Here is a 24445-nt window from a genome sequence, read left to right as displayed (position 1 = left end):
TTGCCAAAGCCTCTTTAGAAAATACAGCTTGCTAGAAACAAGGTGGACCAACCAGAACAGTTGGATGTATTGGAAATAGAAAGGCATAAATGAGGATAACTATAGAGACTTAATTGGAGGTTTGAGTTTTTTAAATAATGACACCACTGTTTAGGTACTCAGTGTTTAAAGCCAGTAGCAGTCTGTACAGGAAGTAACATCATAAACTGCCTTTAAAAAAACATATCCCCCCCTGCAACCTCCATTTCTACAAAAATAGCTACAGTTCTGTACTAATAAGGTATTGAGTTGAATTCTCAACACCATGTCAATCTTTCTTTTAGATAAAAGTCTCTAGTAACTTAAACTTTTTCATTAAGTTATTCAAGGGAATGCATTGAGAGATGAAGCAGCACAAGGCATTAGCATTTCTCTTGTGGGAAGTCAGAGTTCAGCATGATGCATCATCAGCCATAAAGCACAGCATCCACTCTCCAGACACATCATGTGCAAACTGGGAAATCCATACTCTTAACTGGTACAGTCAGCCTGGACTACAGGAGTACTGCAGCTGCTTCCTGAACCAAGTACTTCCCCACACATCTACACAGCAAACCAAGTGAGGAAAGAGCTGTTGTACCTCCAAACCTCACACCTCTGTACTGCACTGTCAGTTCTTTCCATGATGAAGGGATACATACGAATAAATCCTTTATTTTTCAGTTAAACCCTTCAATTTTTTAATTTAAACAAGTTCTAAGACATTTAGTAAACAAATGGAAAAAACTATTCAGACTCTTATGATGAAGATGTCCCTGCTTACTTCAGGGCAGGTTGGACTAGGTGACCTCTAAAGGTCCCTTCCAACTGTACATATTCTATGATTCTATATTTTTGTTCTTTACATAAAGGTATTTCTTGAACATGTTGCATCAGAAATAAAGATTCACAACATTCTTGTGTCTGTACAATGTTCAGAAGAATTTTAATTTTCTGACTTTTGGTATCACAGAGGACTTGTTTATACAAGCTACCTTATTACACAGGGAAAAAAATCATTTACAGTATTAAAATACAGCAAATTGGGGTGTTTGCAATTTGTGAATGAGACATTTCGTATCATTAATGCAAGCTTATGCCTGGAGAAAAAAAACCCACACCCCTATTAGTACAGTCTTCCAGTGAATTAGCAGGGGATTTTGAAAGTACTGTTTTGAATCCATTTTATAATTAAAACCCCCTTAAGTCTATTTTAAGACTTTAACTACCTGTTAAGAAGATACTATTTGATGCTTATAAAAATGTAACTATTTCTACATCAAATTCATAATTCAGGTGTCCTCAGACACTCATCCATTCAGCTTTAGCCACACAAAACCATTAGTAGCGACAACTGCCGGGTTATTAAGCCTAGCTATACAGCATCTTTCTGCACTCAAAGCAAGTAGAATTTGTACAAACTGCAGGTTAGCACTCAGCAATGCTTTAGTAATCCTACTGTGGTTTCAATCTTTACTGAAAATGGATTAAAACCTCTTTAAAAACATCACTCGTGCTTCTTTTAAGATTCAGACATATTCTCAATAACCCTGTTATTGAAGTCAGAAGTGCTTAAAAAGACTATTCTCTAGCCAGCTGCATTAACAAAACTATATTCCCCATTATTTTAGTCTACAATTAAACATGCTAGGAGTTACCTTGCCTCACTGGGAGTAAAAAGGAAAGTAGCCACTATTAAACTGCAGGTGTTAAAATAGCATAGATTCCAATCTGTCTGTAGAATCCTAGAGACAAATCAAGTTTCAACACATCCCTGTAAAGTGCAGAAATTAAAGATTCAGTCAAGCTTTTGTACCATGTCTGAACAGTGAATTAAAGATGTTTCTGCATGATCCATTTTTACTGATACAATAGCTTCACACAGGGTCAGATGCTGAAGTTATTGCCATCACAGAAAGAAGCAGGAGGCACCTAACATACTTCAGCAGCAGCCCAAACTCAGGAAGGAACTTCTGCACTACAAGCCCATTTTTTGTGAAAGGACTATTTCAATTTTTAAGCCAAGTTATTATTTAAGATACCCTACTGCCACACAAGTCACATGAGGTTCCTTTCTCAGTAACCTTGTTAACAGTGAGGACAGTGTGAAGGCAGGAATACCTGGTGACCTGGGCAGAGGGGACAAGCACATCAGCTAGAACTCCAGAAGTATAAAGCTTTGTAGTCTATGTTACATATGGAAGAGTTTACTGTTAGCATGACTTACAAAAAAGCCTTATTTCATCAACATCCATTTTAAAAATACTTACTGCTTTTTAATTTGTAGAACAGCACACCTATGATTTCTAAGTGACAAGACTAATGATTTAGATCCTTTCGTTTAAGAGACTAAGGCATTCTCCAGCCAAATGCTATCCAGGGAAGTCATTCTACTTAGCGGTCCCTCGCAACTTGGCTCTTTGAGATTGCAGACTTGTATTGAGGATGGTTATAATCCATGGATCCATAATACATGGATCATTTACCCTAAAGATGAATGGAAACATCTTGAAATCAGTTAAGCATGCAAGAAAAGGCAGAGTGAAGAAGACAAGGTAATAAAATTAAGCAGGAATTGTCAATACCCAAGATTAGAGAAATTAATTCCCCACTTCTGCGCAATGTTGACAGTGAAGTCAAATTCACCTACTTTGCTGCTTTCATCAATTTACCCCTGCAGGCTAAAAAAAATGCATTCCCAGTATGAGTTCTTTAAATAAAAAGCAAATACTTTAAATGAAAATTTAAATTTATTTTGAAAATTTTAAACGTCATTTCTATCAATTTAGACACACTGTTTGACATCAGATCAGAGAATTTACAGTGACTCACGGATAAGGATTTGTCTTTTACATTCAAATGTTAAAGTACTTCAGAACAACTTGGTCTTGTTATTTCCAAACCAGAAACACTAAAGAGCATTTTATTTTGCCTTTCAACCATCTTTGTTAATTAACAGACTTTTGATATCTGCTGTACTTGAAGGGAAACATGCACAACACCAAAGGAATTACTTTGAATGAAGTGAGTACCTTAATTACAGCTCCAGATTTAAGCCTAGTTCATGGTAGCATCAAAAGACAGTGCTAAGTAGAAAGACAAGATTAAAAAAAAGTAATAATAGTTTCCTCAAGTAGACTGTAGAGCCTGACCTACTTGGGAAGCCTCTTTATGGAGATAAAAAGGTCTTGCTATCCAATGTTAACATCATACAGGCTTATAGTTTAGCTATTTTGGAAACAGTAGTAGAGAATTCCATTGCTATTCTAAGACTATCCTTGTATTAGTGGTTAACAACAAAATTTAATTAATCTATCAGACTTAAAATTTGACCTGATTTTATTGCTTACTATAGATTTTCTACTCTAGAACTATCTTGAAACTGGAAAAACAGAAAACATTTGCAGGGAAGAGATTTGATCAGTTGCCCATTCTGGCAAGGGAAGCGCCCCTCAAGCATGTACAAGGTAATTAACTGTTCCAATGCGAACACCAGACTGCACTTCTCCTAGAGGGACAGCCTCCCAGCATGCATCTTAGAAGTTCAGAACTCCTCCAGTTTGTAAAAACAATGCAAGCTCCAAAGCCCTGGAAAAAAAAAATCTTAGAAGTTTTAGATTAGAACTTTTACAATATGCTGACTTTGGGAATCTCCTAGTAAGGTACTCAAACAGTTAAGATTCCTTTGTGTACACCTTAGTATTAGAGGCTGCTACTGCCTTCAGTCAGCATGTAGCACATCATGGAAGATCTGAGACCATAGCAACAGCTTTGTGTGAGAGTCAAGCATTTGTAACATTAGCATGAGGAGCGTGGCACAGATTTTGTTCTGTAAAAGGAAAATACTTTTAAAGTCTCATAATACAGTTTTCTCCCTCACCTTTATTTTCACTGTCTGATGGCACATCATTAATAGTGTGCCAGGTATGTTCTATCACCTGATTCCAGAAGTCTGTCCTATTTAAAGACTCACAGGCACATTCCCTGCTCAAGAACACACAGCAGAAGTGTGAAAGGTCTGTTGCATTAGATTTTTAGATGCCATATAAAAAACATGTATGCAATCTAAACCTTTCCTGTTGAGAAAGTCTGTTAACCTAGTTAATCCACAGGTATGATGATATGTATCTCAACACCCAATGAAACAAATGTATTCATAAGCCTTTAAAGTATATAGAAAACTCAGTTCTGTTCTCTGATGCTGTTTCAGGTTTGTTTTATTCACTCTTTTGGATGACTATAAATAAGTGTTTCCACTATGGAAAAGAAAGTTAGCACAGTACATTTTCATGACTGGGGAATGGATTTTCTGAAGACATCTTCAAAAGGGGAAAAGCTTAGAAAAAACAACCTGAACATTGAATTCAGTTCTGTATGAAGTCCCTTGTAAAAATAAAAAAAAGAAAGAAAAAAAAAGTAAAGAAAAAACTGCAAGGCCCAGAATGATTTATTGCTTTTCTTCAGTTTTTTCCTTGGTCTCTTTCTTCTCAGATTCTTTGCTCTCCTCCTTTACAGAAAGCTCTTCTAGTTTTTCAGCAACTTTATCAGCGCTATCATTTTTGTCTGTGCCTGCTAAGAGATTGATTAGGAAAAAAGTTACATACATGTAATAATGGATTTTGCTGTTGAAAGAGTAGAGAAGTGGAGGGGTAAGGGAGGGCAGGGAGAGACAGCAGGTATTTAGAGTAAGAACTAAAGAAAATAAATTCTCCACTGAATACCAGAATGATTAATTCAATTTCTTATCCTTTGGTAGCTACCTCAGATGCTCAGAGTTCAAGAAATACCACTTGCATATTATAATCACTAAATGAGAGCATGATCACAGTGACTGAGGAACATGTAACACTGTATGGAGCCTGTCAGTGGTAGCAAACCTGACAATGTCCAGCAAAGCAAATGGGTCAAGTCCATAGCTCCTTGCCTGTCTTAACCAAGATCCCCAGTTTCAAACTGGGGAATAGCAAGTTCTTAACACCAAACAAATCCAATCTAAATATCCTGAAGACCACTGACTGCAGATCACTGTGATCTTTATTTTAGAAAGATGGAAGGGTTTTATTTTACATTGTGAGGTATCTTGTCACACAATTCTATGAGATGGTACATTTAACTATTAGAGACCTTTGAAGAAATACCACAACTTCACAGAAGTTAACAACAATGAAAATTAAGTATTCTACTTGCATGCTTATCTATTTGTAGAATCAGGGAAGAGGAACTGGAAGGAGGAAATATCACTGTGGTTGCAGTGTTCAAGGTTCAGTCATGCATTTTAAACCAGAAATGCTTAAGTAGCCTTTCAATAAAAGCAATGTCCCAACAGCAATAGTAACAGCCTTCTACAAGAAAGAAGGCAATTGTCACTCCTGTGAATTATTACTCTTGCAGACAGAAAAAGCACCTGAACTGAAGACTGCAGTTCAGTACAGAGTGAGTCTGCTACAACACAATCATACTTCAGGGATCCAAAACCACTCAGACAACTAGAAAAAGTGGCATGGTATTACACTCGGAACCTTACCTTTCTTTGCTCTCTTGTCTACTTCGTTCCTGCATTCTTCAAATTTTGCCTTGAATTTCTGTGCATCTGTTTCAGTAAAGAGAGAGTATTTGTTCATTAGTTTTACTTGCCTGCAACATGGAATACTTCCAACTCTAAGATACTTGAGAAGTTGTGTAAAGAAAACTTGTAGGCACTTTAAAGTAATCTAGTTTAAAATTACTAGTAATTTAGTATAAAATTAGAAGATGCTATGCAAAATTATTTAATCAAGTCTTTGTGCAGAAGCAGTCTATTTTCTTTAGCAAGTCTATTAAAGCAGCTTATTCTGCCAAACATTTAAAGTATAATGCCAGAAAGAGCTGGTTTGTACTTAGGGCACCTCCCAGCTGTCCCTAGCCTACAGGACTATGGTATCAGAGAGAGCTAATACCACTATTTTCCTGTAAAAGACTGAAGAGTAGCTTTGAACTACTATTCTTGTCAGGTCTATTATGCCTAAAAGACCTCCACATATTTAGCATAACTTCGGGTTCCTGGCTTTGAGTATGGCACATAAAGTCTGTTTCATTAGTACAGCATTCAGAGTCAGTACCCTGGACTCAAGCTATTCCTGACTTCAACAGCTAAGGAACCTTCAGAATGTTTTGCTCTATGCCACCACGTCATCTAAGCGATTCCAAGCAGCTGATGAAATTAAAATAGTGTTTCTATGCAAGCAACAAGATACAAACGTGGATCAGGCAAGGTACTTCCTAGCACCAGAACTATGAAGGTGGTCATTTGGATGCCAGTTTGGTCTGACACCTGACTGACCACATGAGGTCACTGTTGCCCCACAGGAGTTCAGAAGCCACCACGAAACTAGTCCTGGAAGAATCAATGCAAGTACTTTCTCAAGCATCTCAAAAAGGAAAAATACTTGAAAGCCAAACTTATGTCTGTTCAACTGTCACCTGCTTAGTCAGTACTGCAAAAGGCAAACTGGCAAAGAGGACTGTCCCCTCAAAATGCAACGCAATGAGCTGAACAAGTTCTACCTGAAAGAGGACAAGACTCGCTAACAGATGAGCAAATAGTCACCAAAGCATTCTTATTTCATCAAGAAGGAAGTGCTAAGCAGGTGAATCAAATTTCTTTGGCTAAACAATATCATGTTCAGGAAAAGGAAGCAAGATATTCTTAAGATGTCCCTAAATGCAGGCAAATCCATCTAGTCTTAAAATATATAGCCACTTCATTAGCCATATAAACACATAGAGAGAAGAGGTGATGAACTAAACTTGTGTGGCAAACAAAGCAGGAAACCAAACAACATTTTTCCCTCTCTCATTTTGCTTCCTTTTTTCAAGGAAAGCAAAACCCCACACTTCTTTGATTCAATCCTAGGGAGCTGGGAAAGGTACACTGTCATTCAGCCCTACTAGCTGACCCATGTCTAATTACAGACCTATTTTCTGTTGTGGTAGCCGAGACAGTCATTCCAGAAATACCCCCCCAACTGGTATGATAGCTGGACTTGACTAGCACTTTTCACTGAGTGTTTCATTTAATCAAAACAAAGATACTACATACTTCAATTAAAAAAATAATCAAAACTCATGTTCTGCTAATGCAGACAGACCAGAAACCTCAGATCAGTTTTCCTTTTGCTTTAATGCAAAAATGCAATCCTAGCTACAACTGAGCACCTGAGAAAAATGAAAACAAGCTGCATGTACTAATCTCTACCCCATAATATTATTGCTTTTAGTTTTATTCTAATTGACATTACGCTTGCATGAAATGGTTTAAGAAAGGCCTAGGGCAGAAAGCTCTCTAAATATTACTGCAGACCTCATTGTAACACTGTTTGTCAAAAACGTATGTTTAAGTGATTAAGTGGCTTCTCTCAGTTAAAGCAGTAATTAGCTAACGCTTCTCACTGCTACACAAAGGTAGGAAACAGTGTATCTACAACAGCGGTTTACAGCAGTGCTTAGACATGTAGTTAACACTATACAATCAACTTAAGTTCAGTTGCCAGTCCACTCACTCTCTGCATTTAAAAATCGGATTGCCAGAAGTTCAGGCTTGGGGCTTTCATCTGCAAAGTCAGCATGCGTGTTCCAGACCCATGCCCTGTCGCTCCCAGCATTAGGCTTCAGCTCCATTAAGGGTGTGACTGAAAAGAAAGCATTGTAAGATGCACACAGCACAATAGTAAATGTCTTCCACACCAGCCTTCATAAATCTTACCGACTGACTGCAATGGTTATGTAAAGCACTTGACATGGAATTACTTTTGGATAAATAGCAGACAATAGTGCCCACATATATTTTTCCTTATGTCCTCAAATAAAATGATGCAAGGCCATTATGGTACAAAAGGAGGCAAGATTCCCCATTGTTAAGAAACAGAGTTTGATTCAATTCTTGTTTATAACAGATGACTGTGATACTAAGAGACACACAGTCACTAAGCACAGCTCTGAAGAACAGTCAAATGGTTTGGGAAGAACAGGCATCCAGACAAATAGCATTCATTCTTCTTTTGCACACTGAAAGCAACACATATTAAAGCAAATTGTTTAAAAAAGCATTACTCCCACAATCATCAAATCAGGATAATTTCTGATCCATCAGTTTAAAGCTCTACTACAAGGTATTCTAAAATTCTGCTGTGCTGGAAGATGCATACAGCATACTTTCACTCTATTTGTGGAGCCCCATCCCTCCAAGACACTAGAACTACTTCAGCAGACTATACTGGAGAAGCCAGAATGTTACTTCTCACACTACTCTAAGACTTCTTACATTATACACCTGAAAATTTCAGGAAGGGCTTTTTTCCTCTCTGACCCCTAGATCCTTAGTCTAGTTCAGGAGTAATCTGAATGGTCTACTCCCTTTCTTGGTTTTGGTTTTCTTTTTTTTTGGATTTAGAGATCAAATTACATTTTCTTCCAATTAATGTTTTGCAAAAATGAACACAATCCTTTTGTCTGCCTATGAGTCAGCATAAATACTGATTCAATAAAGAAATCTATATTGAAAGCAGTCTTTCTGAGAAAAAAAAACTTTTCATGTGAACATTATAAATTCATCAATTCTGTTTTGCATATGTGCAACATTTATTTTCTTGAGCAAAAAGTTTATCCTTAGTAGTTGTTGACTACACTGCTTTCTTATTTGCATTTCACTTGCTAAACAGGAACACCTAAGTCTTCTGAACAGCCCGGCTTTCTGAAGAGATCTACCCAAACAAAACAAGTGTTACTGCTTCTGACTTCAGATTTATGTTAACTTGAAATAGTGTGTTTGAAGTAGTTTATCTAAAAGTAGTCTAACTCCACAGAATACTATACACTCCTCACATAAAACCCGAGTATTAACAAACCAAGAGAGTAACAAAGGATTACCAAATTAGTCTACTTGTTGCTAGCTATATTGACTTTCAAGTCTTGTCTTGCCCTTTTACGTTTTTCATTGAGTATCAAAGGAGCAAACCTCTCCTGCTCCATCAGCTCTCCATACAGATTCCTTTTGAATGAGTTAGCTCAATCTATCACATACATTTTTTATCTCAGAAGCAGAGAAAGGCAGCCATGCATTAGTTCAGCACCTCAGTATCTGTTTCCTGATGGCTAGACAATTGCTTTTACTAATTCAGACATATAGCTCAAAATACTAAATTATTGCAATTGCTTATTTTTCATTCTTTTATAAAAACAAGCAGCACATTTATTTCTTGCGCCAAATGCCTACACTTTCTGCACTGTATTAATCATTACAATTTAGCTGGGACAGACAGACATTGTGTGATTGTTCCCTGTGTCTGTGTGCAGTTTTTTGAATTGTCTTTAAGAATCAGTCTTGCAGGCAATCACCAAAGCTAACTACGGCTTCTATCCAGTAGTAAAAATAAGCACTCTTGCTGATGATGCTTGTAGTCTTGTGTGCAGAGCAAGAGACAAGTACATTTACAGTCTAATATAAATTTGACACCTGGTTTTAAGACACACAGGAATGCTCTAGCTGCTGCTGAAAAGCCAATGAGCTCTTAATATACAACGTAAGAGTCTACAAACTTATTTTTTAAAACAACAAAAATAAGTACAGCCATTTAACATACTATAATGGTTTGCACAGATTTTTAGGGTCTTATCCCTCCTCATGAGGAGGCGAATTGTTCCCTTCTCCTTGTGTTTCAGGAGTTTTACATCACCAGTTCCTCGTTCTTTCCATTCTGGAAGGTCATTCTCAGATGCGAACCGGAACAGTTTTGCTCGCCTTGAAGAAGAGAGAATTTCAGAAGTTAGCCTGCATATTTATCAAAACAACATACTGAACAGTACTTGTTCTTTTAAAGCCACACATATAAGAGAAAACAATTCCTCCTGTAAGGTTCCCTGTTCTACTTCACCATACAAATATAGAAACTGGCATGATAAATTCAAACTTAATAACAAACTATCGGGAATTACGTAATAGCTACACTGAAATTCAACAGGTTCTGGACACACTTTTGGGGGATGATAAACATATTTGGTGCAGGCAACCTTTCAAATTAATTTAATTAACCTATTTCACATGTTTTGCCATAGAGTTGTCAAATATGTACACGTATTATAATTACAACTGCTACATCTCATCTGTACTATTAATTGATGAAATTGAATAGCTTGAGGCTAAGTAAAAATTCTTGTACAATTCCAAGCCCAGTGTTTGACCAACTGTTAACAAAATGCCTCACCTTCTACAGTCACTCACTCCCCTTTTAACTGCAAAAAACCCTACCTGTTGTTGCTATCCTTAAATCAGGAATAACGGAAGCTTTGTGCTGCACTGCAGTGCAACGTACCTGTTTCAGAACATCACTGCTTAATCTTCCAAGATGCCAGTGTGCCAAGAAAGAAACAGGAGTAGTTTGGGACATTAGTCAAAACTGACCCAAGTGACTGTCTGAGGTCATAGAATCATAGAATATCCCGAGTTGGAATGGACCTATAAGGATGATCAAGTCCAACTCTTGGCTCCACACAGGATCTGCTAGTGAGGAGGAGTTTAAGACACTGCGATAGGAAAGGAAGCACCTGCTCATACTACAGGATATAGTATTAAAAAATTGTATTAAAACATACAATTTTCTATTAAAAAAAAAAAAAAAAAGTAAGGCAGAGAGACTTGTAATAAGCTGGGTCCTTCCTTCAAGAAGGGGTGTCAGATGTTGGAGCAAACCACACTAACAGATGCTTTGATGTGCAAGTACCTTATGCCAAATCAAGTCCTTCCTTCCAAGTCAAGCTGGCATTCAGTAGATGATTCCCCTAAGCTTAGCAATGAGAATAACCAGCATGCAAAAAAAAAAAAAAAATTCCTTTCCTCCTTCACCCTTTTGTGGACACAAAAATGAACCCACAAAGCACTAGAACTTAGATGATTAGTCTCCCACATACTTTAAAGAAAACTATTTCTTCTTCCCATGAAGCAAGTGTAAGACCCGAGATCTCACCATGCCTGACAATCCCTTGAGTTTTTACCAGAAACTGTATAAGAACTCAAATCTCTTCCAGATGAACAATACCCTTCTGTGATTAAGCAAAAGCTGTATTTCTTAAACTTACCTAAAGCAAATGCATCACTCATCAAGTAAAAAAAAAATTAACCCTTTAGCCTATGTGTTTCTTCAGGCAGATTATACGTTTTAAGCAAGCTACCCTGACTTGACAGGTAAGCCAAATCTAAGCTACAACTATGTTTAAGACAACAGAAGAGTACTGACATAAATGCCAACATCACACAGGATCTATTGCTTTTATTGTTTCAGAACATGACCCTTTACAACTGGGGATGTGCAGCAGCAACACTATGTAAGTTGCATTTCTTCCCCCTAAGACACTTGTTTTATACTGTGATCGCACAACTTCAAGCCTCTAATTATTACCCAAGTTAACAGCTTTTTTTAGGGTAAACAATACTAAAGCCATATTCAGAATATCATCTCCCTTCTACTATTGCAGACTTCAGTTTCTTGGAGCATTATTATGAACCATCTACCCATTCAATCTCTGCCACTACAGTAAACACCAACCAACTTAGATTACCACACCTCATACACAGAGATTCCCAACAAATTTTTTTGTAAACCCATTCAAGTTTAAGCCTAACAAGCACATACATAACATACAGAAATAGTCTTACATCTTAAAGAGTTCTTCCTCATCCTCTTCCAGAGTTTTTATTTCTTGCTCAGGAAGGGAGACTATGGGCTCAAACTGAGGATCATGGTTAGAATCATCTGCATTCTCGGTAGAAGTATCATGCTCCTCATGTGTTTCCTGGAGGAAAAAAACCCCACACAGAACTAGTTATATACTCAAAATCTGAAACACTCACATCTGCATTTAAAATTATTGCTTTTACGACTATTCAGCCATTAGAATGTATTAACTGAAATACCCTGTAACAATAAAGAAAATTGATTATAGCTGAAAACAAATGGCTTTAAAGTCAACATTGTTATACTAAAAAAAAGAAACTGCCTTTTCAGTGCTAGTTTTCATGGTCCTGCCGTTGTGCAGAGGTTTGGCCTTGGAGTAATACGTCTTGATTGCAAAAAAAAAAAATTGCTTAGATTATTTTTCCGATATAATGTATTTTATGTTGCTAGAGCACTACTATTTCTCAGTAGGTAGTGACCTATCATTAATGGGGGACAAAAAGAGAAAAAAACCCACAACACCAAGGCAACTACTTACCCCAGCTTAAGGGGCACATTATATCCAGAAGTTCATTATTCTAGTTCTATATATGAGAATCACCCACAACCAAGAAGTGTATTTTACACACAGTTGCACCATTCACAAAATAATTTGAAGTCTTTTACTTTAAGGCTCTTTGGGGAGCTTTAGGTTACAGGAAAATGGCCAAAATACTATTTCCTATCTAGCTATTTAGGAATTTGCCATATCATTCATTACGGCTTAATAGCTTTTTTAGTATGTAACTAGCAAACAAGTGATAAACATCTCTAACACTTCATACATATGCCCTGCTAAAAAGCGTTCAGTAGAGAAGCCCAGAAGGGAGATTCATCTGCAAGTTTAGCAAGGTCACAAACAGCTACCTCAGGTCATGGGAACTGATTTGGGGTTCAGTCATGGGAACTGATTTGGGGTTCTTCTTATTGTTGGAAGAAGAAAGGAAAAACAGTCTATGCATTTAAGATACAAATCTAATTTTCACTTTACAGATGAAAGAGTCAGGCTTTATTTAAGCTCTCCTTTACAGAGCAGGTACACACCACATAGGCATAAAACAAGTGAAAGAAGGCAGTCTCTTTTTACAAAACAGTTTAAAAGGGGGGGCAGGGGAGCACGCAAAGAGGAATAAGGTAAGAAACGTTACAAAATAAATTCTGGTTCCAGCATCCCACTAGCCATCGTTAGCTTTATGTCCCCGGGATTCCAGCGCACAAGAAAAAAAAGCGAGAAAGGCATTAAGTCACATCTGTTTCCAAGAAACAGGAAAGGAAACATCGGCCAAACTTTTATACATTGTCTCCTCCAGTAGCGAGTAGCACATCCCGTATCTTAATTCATTATCCATTCTGCGCCTGACCAATTAATCACAGGAGACATGCATAATTCATAGTAGCCACATGGTGAGAAAAAGCAGATCCCGTTATCACGATAAGATCCCGCCCTGCTGCGATATAAAGCACGCGGGGCTACTCCTCTCGCCGGGCCGCGGCACGAAGGGTGGTCAGCCCGGCTGGGGGAGGGGCGGAGAGGGAGAAGAAAGGAAGGGAATGGAGAGAGGGATGGCTCCGAAGCGCCGGGAGAGCCTCATGCTTCCTCACGCTGGGGAAGGGTCGCCGCGGGCGCAGGGCGCGGGCCGGGCGGAGCGGGCGCGGGCAGCCGAGGCCTCCCACGCTCGGCTCCAGGGGCCCCGGCAGGCGCACGTGCCCGAGCCGCCTGTAACGGCCCGGCGGCCCCACCGCGCGGAGCGCGGGGACGAGGCGCCGCTGCCGCTCTACGACAAGGCCCAGGGCCCGTCCTTCCCAGCCCCGGGCGTTGCTTGACCTCCGGTCTCCCCGCCGCCTAAGCCCCTCAACTCCCGCGGCCACCCCTCGCCCCCTACCCCACGGGCGCTCAGGCCCCCTCCCCGCCAGCCCTCTGCCTCAGCCAGGCCCCACCTGTTTCCGTTACTCTCCCGCCCTCCCCGTCCACGGCCGCCTCTTCCCCCCTCCTCCCCCCGGGTGCCAGGCCTCCCCGCCTCAGCACCCAAACCCCCGAGTCGCAGGAGCGGGCGCGCCGCCCTCACCTTGGTGTCCGCCATGGGGCTGCGCTCGCTCTAGTCTCCGTTACCGCCTGGCCGCCGAGCTTCCTGCCGCGCGCCCCCGCCCCTCCCGCCTTTACCTCATTCCCGCAGCCCGCGCCGCCGCCGCCGCAAGGCCCGATGGGAAACACCCACTTTCCCTCAGCCCCGCCCCGCCCCTCAGCGCCCCGTGGCTGGCGGCGATCCGGCGCGGAGTGAACGCTCCGCCACATCGGCACCGACCTTCCCCCCAGCCCCGCAGCACAGGTCCCCGGCACAGATCCCTGTCGCAAGACGCGGCCTGGCCCCGGCGAGGCGTTTTTTGTTGCGCCGGTCCCGAGGCGCTTCCCATGAGCCCTCGCGGGATGGCGGGGGCCGCCCCGCGTCCCGACCCAAAATGGCGGCCGCGCGTGTGACGGACGGGGCGATATTTGCGTGGCTTTTGTTACTCTTTTTACGTGACGCAGCTGACCCCGCGCGCGAGGAACGGCGGCAGTGAGGGGCAGGCGCTTAAAATAATTCGACATTAAAACGCCGTCTTTCCGCCTTTCCTTCCCGCCCTCCATCCTTCCGCAGCGGTCTGCCGGTGACGCCACAGCCCCGCCCCCGGGACCGCGGCACGAGGAAGCGTGAGGAGCGCGGAGCACGCGGGGCCGGGGCTGACTCGGTTCCCGGGCTCAGGGGAGGCCGCCGGCGCGGAGCCCGGCGGGGCTGACCCGGTGTCCCAGCTGCGGGGAGGCCGCCGGCGCTGAGCCCGGCACACCCGCGGGGCCGGGGCTGTCCCGGTGTCCCGGCTGCGGGGAGGCCGCCGGCGCTGAGCCCGGCACACCCGCGGGGCCGGCGGGACATGGAGGAGGAGGAGGAGGAGAGAGGTCCGTGCGGGCCCGATCCCGTCGCGGCTCCTGCGTCGGAGGCTGGGGATGGGGTTGAAGTGGAGAGCAAGGCCGATGGAGGCGACCCCGCGGAGAGCCCCGCCGCCGGCCCCGACGTGTACAGATACATTAAGGGGGACTTGTTCACCTCCGAGATCTATAAAGTAGAAATACAAAACCTCCCCAAGTACATCGGGTTTAACGATGTGAAAAAGTTCCTTGCCAAGTACGGGCTCAACCCTCATAAGATAAAACTTTTCGGGAAGCAGACGTTCGCGTTCGTGACATTCAAGAGCGAGGAGGAGAGGGACAAGGCCATGAAGGTCCTGCATGGGGTTTTGTGGAAGAGCCGGCACCTGAGCGTCAGGCTGGCCAAGCCGAAAGCTGACCCGATTGCCAAGAAAAGGAAGAAGGAAGAGGAGATGGAGCAGGGAGAGGCAAAGCGGCCTGCTCCCGCCAAGGCCAGCGACGAGGAGCCTCTGAGCAAGCAGATAGCAGATGTCGTGACCCCGCTCTGGAACGTGCCCTATGAAGAGCAGCTGGCCAAGAAGCAGCAGGAATGCGAACAAGTGCTGCAGAAGCTGACAAAGTAATTCCTGTTGGTAAAGCTACCGTAATGTTTACAAGACTTGACCCTATGACGGGATATAGTTAAGTCTGCAGAAATTGCTATCTCTAAAATTAAGTAAGTAGAGGTAATAATTAGAGGTAGGTCAAAACCCAGAGACCCTGAGAAAGTAAATAAAAGATAATCTGCAATGCTAGGGCCTAAGAGCTGTCCAGCTGACAACCTGCTGTTCTTGGTCAGCCTCAAAGATCGCTAAAGGAAGGTGCGTTGTTTTAAAGTCTGTTCATCCACAGGCCTAACCCTGTTCGTGCTGTTAAAAAAAACCCTGGCACTGTCAAATGGTGTAAGAGGTAATCAATCTGTAGGGATGGTAAATTGCTGTTAAGGATTTTCTCTTTTAAAAATCCCCTCAGATTTTTATGGCTGGTGTTTGTTAATCAAAGTATCACTTATATCTCTTGCCTTCCATAGATAAAATTAGCATCTCTTCATGCATGGGCACACTGATGAATCTAGTACATATCTGTATAACTCCATTTAACTCTTTATTTTTTCAGGTTACAGCTCTTACAAAGTTGGAGGGGGTTTGCCTGTTAAATTCTTGTGAAAGAAATATTCTTCATTTGATAATCTTACACCCTTTTTATGCCCTGAAAAAAATAGGAGTTACGTACAACTGTTAACTTGAGTTTCTCTAAATATGCCTTTACAATTTTTGTTTCTGATTTGGGCAGGGAAATAGGAAATAACAACAGAGCTTTATTACCGTGGTTGTTCCTGCAGAAGCAGAAATACAACAAATTGTGCTGCCCAGTAGAGGGAGTGAAAGCATCACCAGTACAGGTAACGCATCCTCGATAAGGTGTGGAACGGGGTTGATGAACTTGGGGTTAAATTAGTTATTTGGCCTTAAGAGACAGTGGACAAACTGTTTGATGATTTCTTGTCACGAATGATGAATTTTAGACACTCTTGCCTCTCTAATATAAAGACTGTGGAATTATTTCAGGAAGCAGAACAGTTAAAATTAACAGGAAGTTCTGACTTAAAAATTAATATGCTGTCCCTACAAGTTTGTATCGTTGGCCAATACAAACATTATTCAACAAAGGCAGTACCTTGCTCTTTAAATAACAAGAGTTACTAATAATTTTTCACTATTGCTGTTAGTTCTTATACATCAAAATCCATTCATATCTTCCATATGAACTTAATGCCCTGTGTCCATTTGCAGACGCATTTAACCATGAGAGGGTTGTTTCAGGAGTGACTTGGCATGTGCTGATAAGTGTTGTGTAAATATCTTACGTAACTTTATTTTAAATCTAGACTGAATATCGCAACAAATGTGAGTTCTTGATTGGGATTGGTGTAAATCAAGAAGACAAAACAGTGGGTTGTCGTCTTGGCAAATATAAGGGTGGTACATGTGCTGTAGTGGAGCCATTTGATACCATTCACATTCCTGCTATTGCCAAAAAAGTAGTAAAAGCTTTCCAAGACTACATAAGGTGAGCATAAGTAAAATGAGTTGTCTGTAAAGATTTTGATATCTTACTCAAAAATGTTTATGAAATATGAAAAGCTTAGTGCTTGTTCTCAGCTGTAAGCCCAATCTCAATTTTCAGTGATTCTTTGATGTTACCATCTTGTGCCACTGGGTGTTTTTCCCTTGCTCTTGCTCAGAAGGGACAGGTCACTGTGACCTGGTGATAGGATCTATTCATCGGTCTCTTTTTTTCTTAAGTGAGATGTGGAAGTCATTCTTTACTTGACAAATCTGTGTCGCCTCTGTTTGTAGTTAATATTTTTGTCACTTTGCATGATGACCTGCTTTTGTTTCTGTAAACTATTGAATGTTATGCAAAAAAAAGTAGTTCCCTGTTAAGTAACTGAGCTTCTGAAAATTGCAGGTCCACTCCTTACTCCGTTTACAGCCCAGAAACCTACGAAGGTCACTGGAAACAGCTCACAGTCCGTACCAGCAGGAATGGACACATCATGGCAATCGTGTATTTTAATCCTCAGGTATTTAATTTGATTTATAACATGCAGCTCATACACACAACTTTATATAAATTTGATTTTATGAATAGTGCATGCAAATGGAGTAGTTACTCAGTGTAGTTCATTTGGTATTACTACTCTTCTATTGAGACTTGTCTGATACATGCAAGCAAACAGGTAATGAATATGCTTATAGAAGGCATACACAACGCTGTATCTTTAGGTCACTAACAGGATTATTATCCTTGCTTTCAAATGAAACCTTCAGAAATTAAGTAAGGAAGAGCTAGCTGACCTGAAAATCTCTCTGGCAAAATACTTCACAGAAGGGATGGGGAAGAGCAGCGGTGTTACGTCTCTCTACTTCGTGGAGGAAGGCCAAAGGTGAGGGAACTGACTTTGCTTTGGGGGATTTTGGTGGTGGCTGGACTTCTGGTGTTTGCAGCAGAAGCATAGGTAGCATTTCCACACCATTATTTTGTTTATTTAATAAAAGCAGCACCAACATTACTAATTAGTTGAACAGTTCCTTACCTTTTCCATGAGGGAATCCTGAAATTTCTCATCCTGTAGTGATCACTGGATAGAGGCAGGTAGAGTTTCAGTGAGTGAGCCTGCTGTCAAGGTGTATGAGTAACTTCTGCCTCCTTTCTTCCCTATTCTATGTGATTTTTTAATCTTCCTATCCCCTTCCACAGAGCTCTAGGCTCCCACTACCTTCATGTAGAGATGACATAGGTCCTGCTGTGTACATCAGCACAACAACTGTACACTGCCAGAGAAAAATGGCCAAGAAGATAGTCTCTAAAAGGAAATAATAACTGTTTCCCCACCCTTTCCCCAGGAAATCTCCCAATCTAGAAGACCTGCCTTTGGAGCACGTGGCTGGCGATAAGTACATATATGAAGAACTTCTTGGCTTAAAATTTAGAATTTCTCCTCATGCATTTTTTCAAGTAAGGATGATACAAAGCAGCTAATTGAACTGGATTTGCATTAATGGCCTTAAGCTTGTCTGATGCTGTATAACAAGATGCTGTAACTAGAGATTTATATGTTTGGAGTGATAAGTACCTTTGAACATTGTGCTTGGCTGTAGAAACAGCGAGGGAGTGTAAACTTGATGGGAGCATGTGTGCTTGGCTTGCTCTTTAAGACAACGAATCCACTTGCTCTAGAGGCACAGATTTAGAGAGCTTATTGCACGCTACTTTCCTAATCACAGCACATAATTGCTGCATTCATTTGAAAGCAGTATTGCAAATAAGGTTAAAATGAAGCTTGCTGAGAGCATCATTATATTCCCCTAGTTTTGAACCTTTACTACTCCTATTCCAGGAGAGGAAGTATTTTTAAAGTCCAGACTTCACTTATTGCTTAGCAGTTGGGTTAATTATTTTGCTTGCTGTCTCCTCTGGCTTCCAGACTCATCTTTTAGGTACTGTACAACAAGTTGTGTTTTTACTAGAACACAGATAACAAAACATTACTTCTCAGAGAGAACCGGGACTGGTCTGGATTAGCTATATGTGATTTTAACATACGTGTGAAGTTGACTGTCGTTTTCTTAGAAGAAAACGTGTTCGTAGGCTCATTAAAAGGCATTTACTGCTGATGAAGCAGCCTGTTTGACACGTGATTTCACAGGTAAACACGCAAGCTGCAGAGGTTCTGTACTCGGCCATTAGCGAGTGGGCACAGCTGAGCCACGAGAGCACCGTGCTCGACATCTGCTGCGGTACAGGAACCATCGGGATTTCTTTGGCAAAGGTGAGAGAGTCACTTTTCTTCCTGGAGATAATCTACTTTTAGCAAATGTAGATCCTTAGTTGAACTTACAATGGAAAAAAAAAAGTGATTAATGTACTTGAAATATGTTATATCTCATTTCTTAAAATTCATTTGTAATTTAACTACCTGCAGCTGTTGTACCAAATCATTAGGAAAGCTCAGCCTTGCGCAGAGCAGTCTCAATTATTTTAAAACTAATTCAGTCAAGAGAGGCAGTAGTTCTGTAGCATAGCCAAAATTACTAGAACTACCCACTTAGTTAATGAATAAACAACCTTTCTCACATCATTTTTAGGGCATGGCTTACTAGACTGTATAAGGAAGTCTGGCCCAGAAACCCCCTGAAAGATGCCAGCAAAACTGGAGTCTGTCACGTACAGGTTGGGATAAATGGTTTTCGTCCCACAACTTCAGTCTAAAAAGTCCCTCTTTATTTGTACAGGTTCCTCTCAGCCCTTTTTCTGGCTGCAAGGCAGTAATTCCCTGAGCAGGTACTAGTCAGCGTGCATGTACAGTAGTTCATTGCTGACGCTATTAGTAGTGGTTACATTTACATACTACAGACCTTTTCCTCTTGTTTCCATAGCAAGTAAAGAAAGTGATTGGAATTGAACTGTGCCAAGAAGCTGTGCAGGATGCCAGAGAGAATGCCCAGATTAACGGTTAGTTAATCTAAAGCACCAAAGTCTTTCTGTGTAAGAAACAGAGTAGTTGTATAGCCAGTTCCTCTGTATGTTATCTAAGCAGCTTGGAATGACGTGTTGGTGATAGTCATCTTGTCAGTATTAAACATTTAATCTCTCTTGAAAACAAACACCACCCCATGTTAATCTGAGGGATCAGTTTTCCTGCTCACTAACAGCTAGCTGGTTTTTTTCTCCCACAATAAAAACATTTCAGTGTAAAAGTGCAAGGAAGCCACAGTTACTCTCATAAATGAAACATTAATAGTGGCTTTTTTTTGGGGCGGTGGGTGGTGGTTTAATTCAAATAATGAAAGATGCTCAAGTTATTGCTGTTTAAATGATCTGAAGTATCAGTGAGAGTTAAAAATACACTTACTTCAGGGCAGACTAAACAATTTGTAAGATTTGTACTAAAAGATGCTTTGGCTAGATAAGTGCTCTGATAACGTTTCTTTTATAGAACTGAGTAATATCGAGTTTCATTGTGGAAAGGCTGAAGATATTGTCCCTTCCCTAATTAACGTCTTAGCGCCTCAGAACCTGATTACAATTGTAGATCCACCACGAGCAGGACTGCGTAAGTTTACCTTTTCCTAATTGCTGTGGGATGGTGACCCTAAGAAAGCACCAGTGGAATAAATTAAGCAGGCGACTTCAGCTATAGCTCAAAGCAGCTGGGTAGTGCAGCAGTTTTGTACATGCTGGAGTAGAACCTGGATTTTTTTTTCTGAGCTGGCTGATGCACACAGAACAAGTAAAGAGCTCTCTTGCTTTTGGTCATCTAGATTCCAAGGTAATTCTTGCCATTAGAAGAGCTGAACAGCTGAAGAAGCTTATCTATGTATCCTGCAATCCCAGAGCTGCGATGAATAACTTTGTGGAGTGAGTTATTTTTTTTGCATTAAACTAAGTAAACGCAGTAAGAAGAAAAATATGTGCTTCTTGGGGAGGGGCAACTTCACTGGACTTCTATATTTAAACCATATTTATTGAGGTTTACCTTTCACCAGAAACAGTTGGTGGCTACCACACAGCAAGTGTGGAACAGTATTACCCCATACATGAGTAATGGGGCATTGGGGGGGGTGAATAACCCTATGGTGGAATAAGGCTTGGGGAAAAAAAACCCACCTTAGAAGGCAGCAGGGACAAACAGTGTACTGAAACCTCAACCCTGTTCTTACCCTTCTTTCCCTTCCCCATGAAGCCTCTGCCGGGCCCCTTCCAACAGGGTCAAAGGAGCCGCGTTCCGTCCCGTCAGAGCAGTGGCGGTGGATCTCTTCCCTCAGACCAGGCACTGCGAGTTACTGATACTCTTTGAGAGGGTTCAGTACGCGAACGGGAGCTCTGCTGAAGCAACGCCTGGTGCTGCTCCGGTCACAGCAGCAGGGTGCGACTCAGAGTGCCTCAATGACACCGGCCCTTCAAGCAGCAACGCGAGCCAGGAGCCATCTGTACATACAGATACTGCATTGGAAGAGCAGGAATAAATGTAACTCCTGAGAGATGCTTCCCAGAAACTACTTTTGCTTGTTAATTGCTGCAGTAGTGTTGTTTCTGTAACATCCAGGTAATAAATCTCAGTACAAGAGACTAGGTGCAAGGCTTCCGCGTTCTTTCATCATACTGATTTCAGTTACATCTCACTGTGTACTGTTAGGCCAAATGCTGTTTTTTTTCTCCTCCTGCCCTCAAGGGGAGATTTAGGCAAGTGAAGTAACACACGTGGTAGTCTCAGCCTTTAAACACATTTAATGTGGACTGAACAAAAAAAAAAAAAAATCTATCATTACAGCACAGGGACTTGCTGATACCCCGTCCTTTCCAGCTGGGTAGGTGTGTGACAAGAGCTACCATCACCAGCAACACTGGCTTGTGTCATTTACAGCCATGACATGGTGAAAGTGAAATCATGAACTGCAATTCCAGAAGAAGCTTTAACTCCATTCCAAGTGACATCTAACCATGTAAACATTCAATTCCTTACCAAAAGGAGGGATCAGTACTTCCATAACCAATGAGCCCATACTGAGTTAATGTCTATTTAAAAATACCTGCAGGAATGGAGGAATAAAAGTTGCTTTGTCTAAATACACTTAAGCTTTCATAATACTGATCACACTGGAACATTTTATAATATCAAACTTTATTGCTCAAAACTAATTGTCTGAAAAATACACATGTAGTACTCAAAGACCAAACACATTGGATTATATGATTGTGCAGAAAAAAGCAAGCAGAGGCTCAGTGAAAATGAGGCTTTATAGTTGTACCAATTTAGCACTGGCATCAAGCAACTGTACCCAATACAACTCGTACAGCGACCACTGTTACCTGCTTGGGCAATAGGAATGAATTTCGGTTTGTTTTTTCACTTTCCTGTCCAAGACACACATCAGAATACTGCAACCAATGGTTGTATCTGCTTAACAGCAGCACAGCTTCTTGCACTTCACGTTCCTCCCCATGGAGCGGCAGGAGGCTATCACTTCCTGATCTTTACTCCAGAACCAAAGTACAGTCTAGAGAATTAGTAAGATAATCATGATGCTTTTAAATACTTGGATGTTACAAATGTATTTGTATAAAGCCTAACAGCATCACAGGAAAGTGGAAGTTTACATACAACAGTTAAGTTTATGCATAATAGTCTTTCCAAACTTCTGAGTACCCGACTACTTCATCAGTTTTGTTTAATAAATACGTAAGAAAAAGCTGGATGACTGGTGTTTAAATAGGTAGCATCTGACTATTCACTGGAAGTCACAGTAAGTTTTCCATCAGTACCATAAAGATTTGAATGCACACTAATTTAATCCTTAAAGTCCATATACCACACTTTTGTCGAGAAGCACATAATATATGCAAAGCAAAAACCGTTGAGTTCCCAAAGGATGGAACAGCTCTTAAAAATACACTCCATCCCTATAAAAATACCCATCCTCCTCTGGATACAGAAGGGATAAATAACAAATATCAGTGACAAAAGCAGCAGTTGTTTTATGCATTCATACAATCAAGATCTAAACCTTTACAGCCGATTACCTAGAAAACACACAAGAGTTACAAGACAAGTTTAGGATACATCCTGAATCACACCATAAGTGTTCATGCAGAAGCTGAAGTTAATGCAATGATCTATCCTCTATCACAGCAGCTCGTGCTTATGTGCAAATGCAAGACTGTTACACTCCAAACAATAGTAAACATTAAAACACAAGAATACTTCACAATGACATAAACAGCAGTTAAGTTGTTTGTTCCAGCAGTTATTGCGCTAGTTTCTGGACATCTCTCCAGTTAAAGGCTGCAGCAAGGTCTAATACCATCTTTTTTTTTTGTTTTTGTTTAGAATGCATAATATACGTTCTAGGCTTTGGTTCACAACGAAATCTCAGGATGTTTTAGTTAAGGGCAACGGTCACCTTGTGATTCTGATAGTGGCAGACTGAGGTAAGACAGCAATCCTCTGAAAAATAACAACTAATTTGTGAGCGAGGCATCTATGGACATTCTGCAGGTGACCTGCAAACGCATCGATACTCTGATTTCAGAGAGACCTGTAAGGGCGATTTGTCTTTTACAGTGCCATCCAAGTACAGATTTTTTCTGCTGAAAATGCTTAAGCTGAAGTAAAACCTAACTAAAGGAGCAGTAATACATTTAGGCATAGAAGATACAAGCCCTGTCCTTATGAAAGCAGAACACCCCCCCGCCCCAAAAAGAAAAACCCTAATAAAAGAGAGACAAGCAGCGACCACTGCTTGTCACTACTGCACCAGTATTATATACCCTTCAAAAGATGGAGATTTATTAAAGCTATTAAAAAAAAATAAAAGCAGAGGCAGTTTTTTTGTTTTTGTTTTTAGCTAGGCCACTTCTTTATGTAATAGTTCATGTACAGTCTTCCAACTACCCGTATCCTGTCACGACAGGATTACAACTTGTGGAACTGAAAAACTAAATAGAATAATAAAGGATGGGTGAATTCCTATTTGCAGAGACCTCTGAGCATACCACTCAAACACAGAAACAGGCAAGACTCCTCCTGTTTAACCTTAAACATTATTGGAGAACATCAGTTTGAGAGAGAAATTATAGTCCATATATTTCCAAAATCATGGGTGATACTAAAAAGAGGTCTTACAATACTGATGCCAATAGTTAAAATCCAGTAGGCACTAAATTCATTATACTGCAGCACTCTATATGTAACATGGTTAAAAAAACCCAAACAACAAGGAAACACCAACCAAGCAACACCCCCCTACCCCAAACCAAACCCCACTCCCAGCCCCCAGATCACTGTGCAGGTGAGTACTGGGAGCTGCAGGGATTAGAAAGAACTGACCTCTCACTCCTACAGGAGCAGGCAGGTAAAACAGAGCAGTCCCACTCTTGGATACATCACTGAGCCGCTGCCACCACCAGCCTGGTGTTTGTTCCCAAGAACAAGCCCAGGAACCCACAAGAACCTGCTGCACCCACCCCCTCCGAAGAGCGAACGCCGCAGACCGGTGCTTTCACTACAGCCCAAACTATTTCTTCTGTGCCTGGTTTAACAAAGCCTCAGATGACAGAGTGAGTACTGCCTGTTTTCTAAGACTGCATTTTATAACAGTTGCATATTTGTGATTTTTCTTATTTATCAGTATAACCTGTTATGGTCTCAATCTACTTATTACTCTAGGTCATATTT

General features: G+C 41.0%; 2 protein-coding genes across 2 annotated transcripts; one reads left to right on the top strand and one right to left on the bottom strand.

Moving 5' to 3' along the window:
* Nucleotides 1-4085: 4085 nt before the first annotated feature.
* Nucleotides 4086-13917, bottom strand: RANBP1 (RAN binding protein 1). The gene is made up of 6 exons (XM_084272138.1): nucleotides 13829-13917; nucleotides 11705-11841; nucleotides 9636-9793; nucleotides 7557-7685; nucleotides 5543-5608; nucleotides 4086-4590 (listed from the first exon to the last, which is right to left on the bottom strand). Exons 1-6 carry the CDS (start codon nucleotides 13841-13843, stop codon nucleotides 4466-4468), a joined length of 630 nt encoding a protein of 209 aa, XP_084128264.1. The 5' UTR covers nucleotides 13844-13917; the 3' UTR covers nucleotides 4086-4465.
* Nucleotides 13918-14667: 750 nt separating this feature from the next.
* TRMT2A (tRNA methyltransferase 2 homolog A) lies at nucleotides 14668-21326 on the top strand. Its single transcript, XM_084272181.1, has 11 exons — nucleotides 14668-15283; nucleotides 15997-16105; nucleotides 16592-16773; nucleotides 17176-17290; nucleotides 17538-17653; nucleotides 18114-18225; nucleotides 18917-19039; nucleotides 19647-19722; nucleotides 20207-20323; nucleotides 20532-20628; nucleotides 20954-21326. The coding sequence occupies exons 1-11, from the start codon at nucleotides 14670-14672 to the stop codon at nucleotides 21234-21236; spliced, it is 1944 nt and encodes a 647-aa protein (XP_084128307.1). The 5' UTR covers nucleotides 14668-14669; the 3' UTR covers nucleotides 21237-21326.
* Nucleotides 21327-24445: the final 3119 nt, after the last annotated feature.

This window comes from Gallinula chloropus (assembly GCF_964237585.1).
Source record: "Gallinula chloropus genome assembly, chromosome: 17".
Classification (NCBI taxonomy): Eukaryota; Metazoa; Chordata; class Aves; order Gruiformes; family Rallidae; genus Gallinula; species Gallinula chloropus.
Note: the sequence above shows the minus strand (reverse complement) of the source record. Positions and strands in the feature narration are given on the sequence as shown.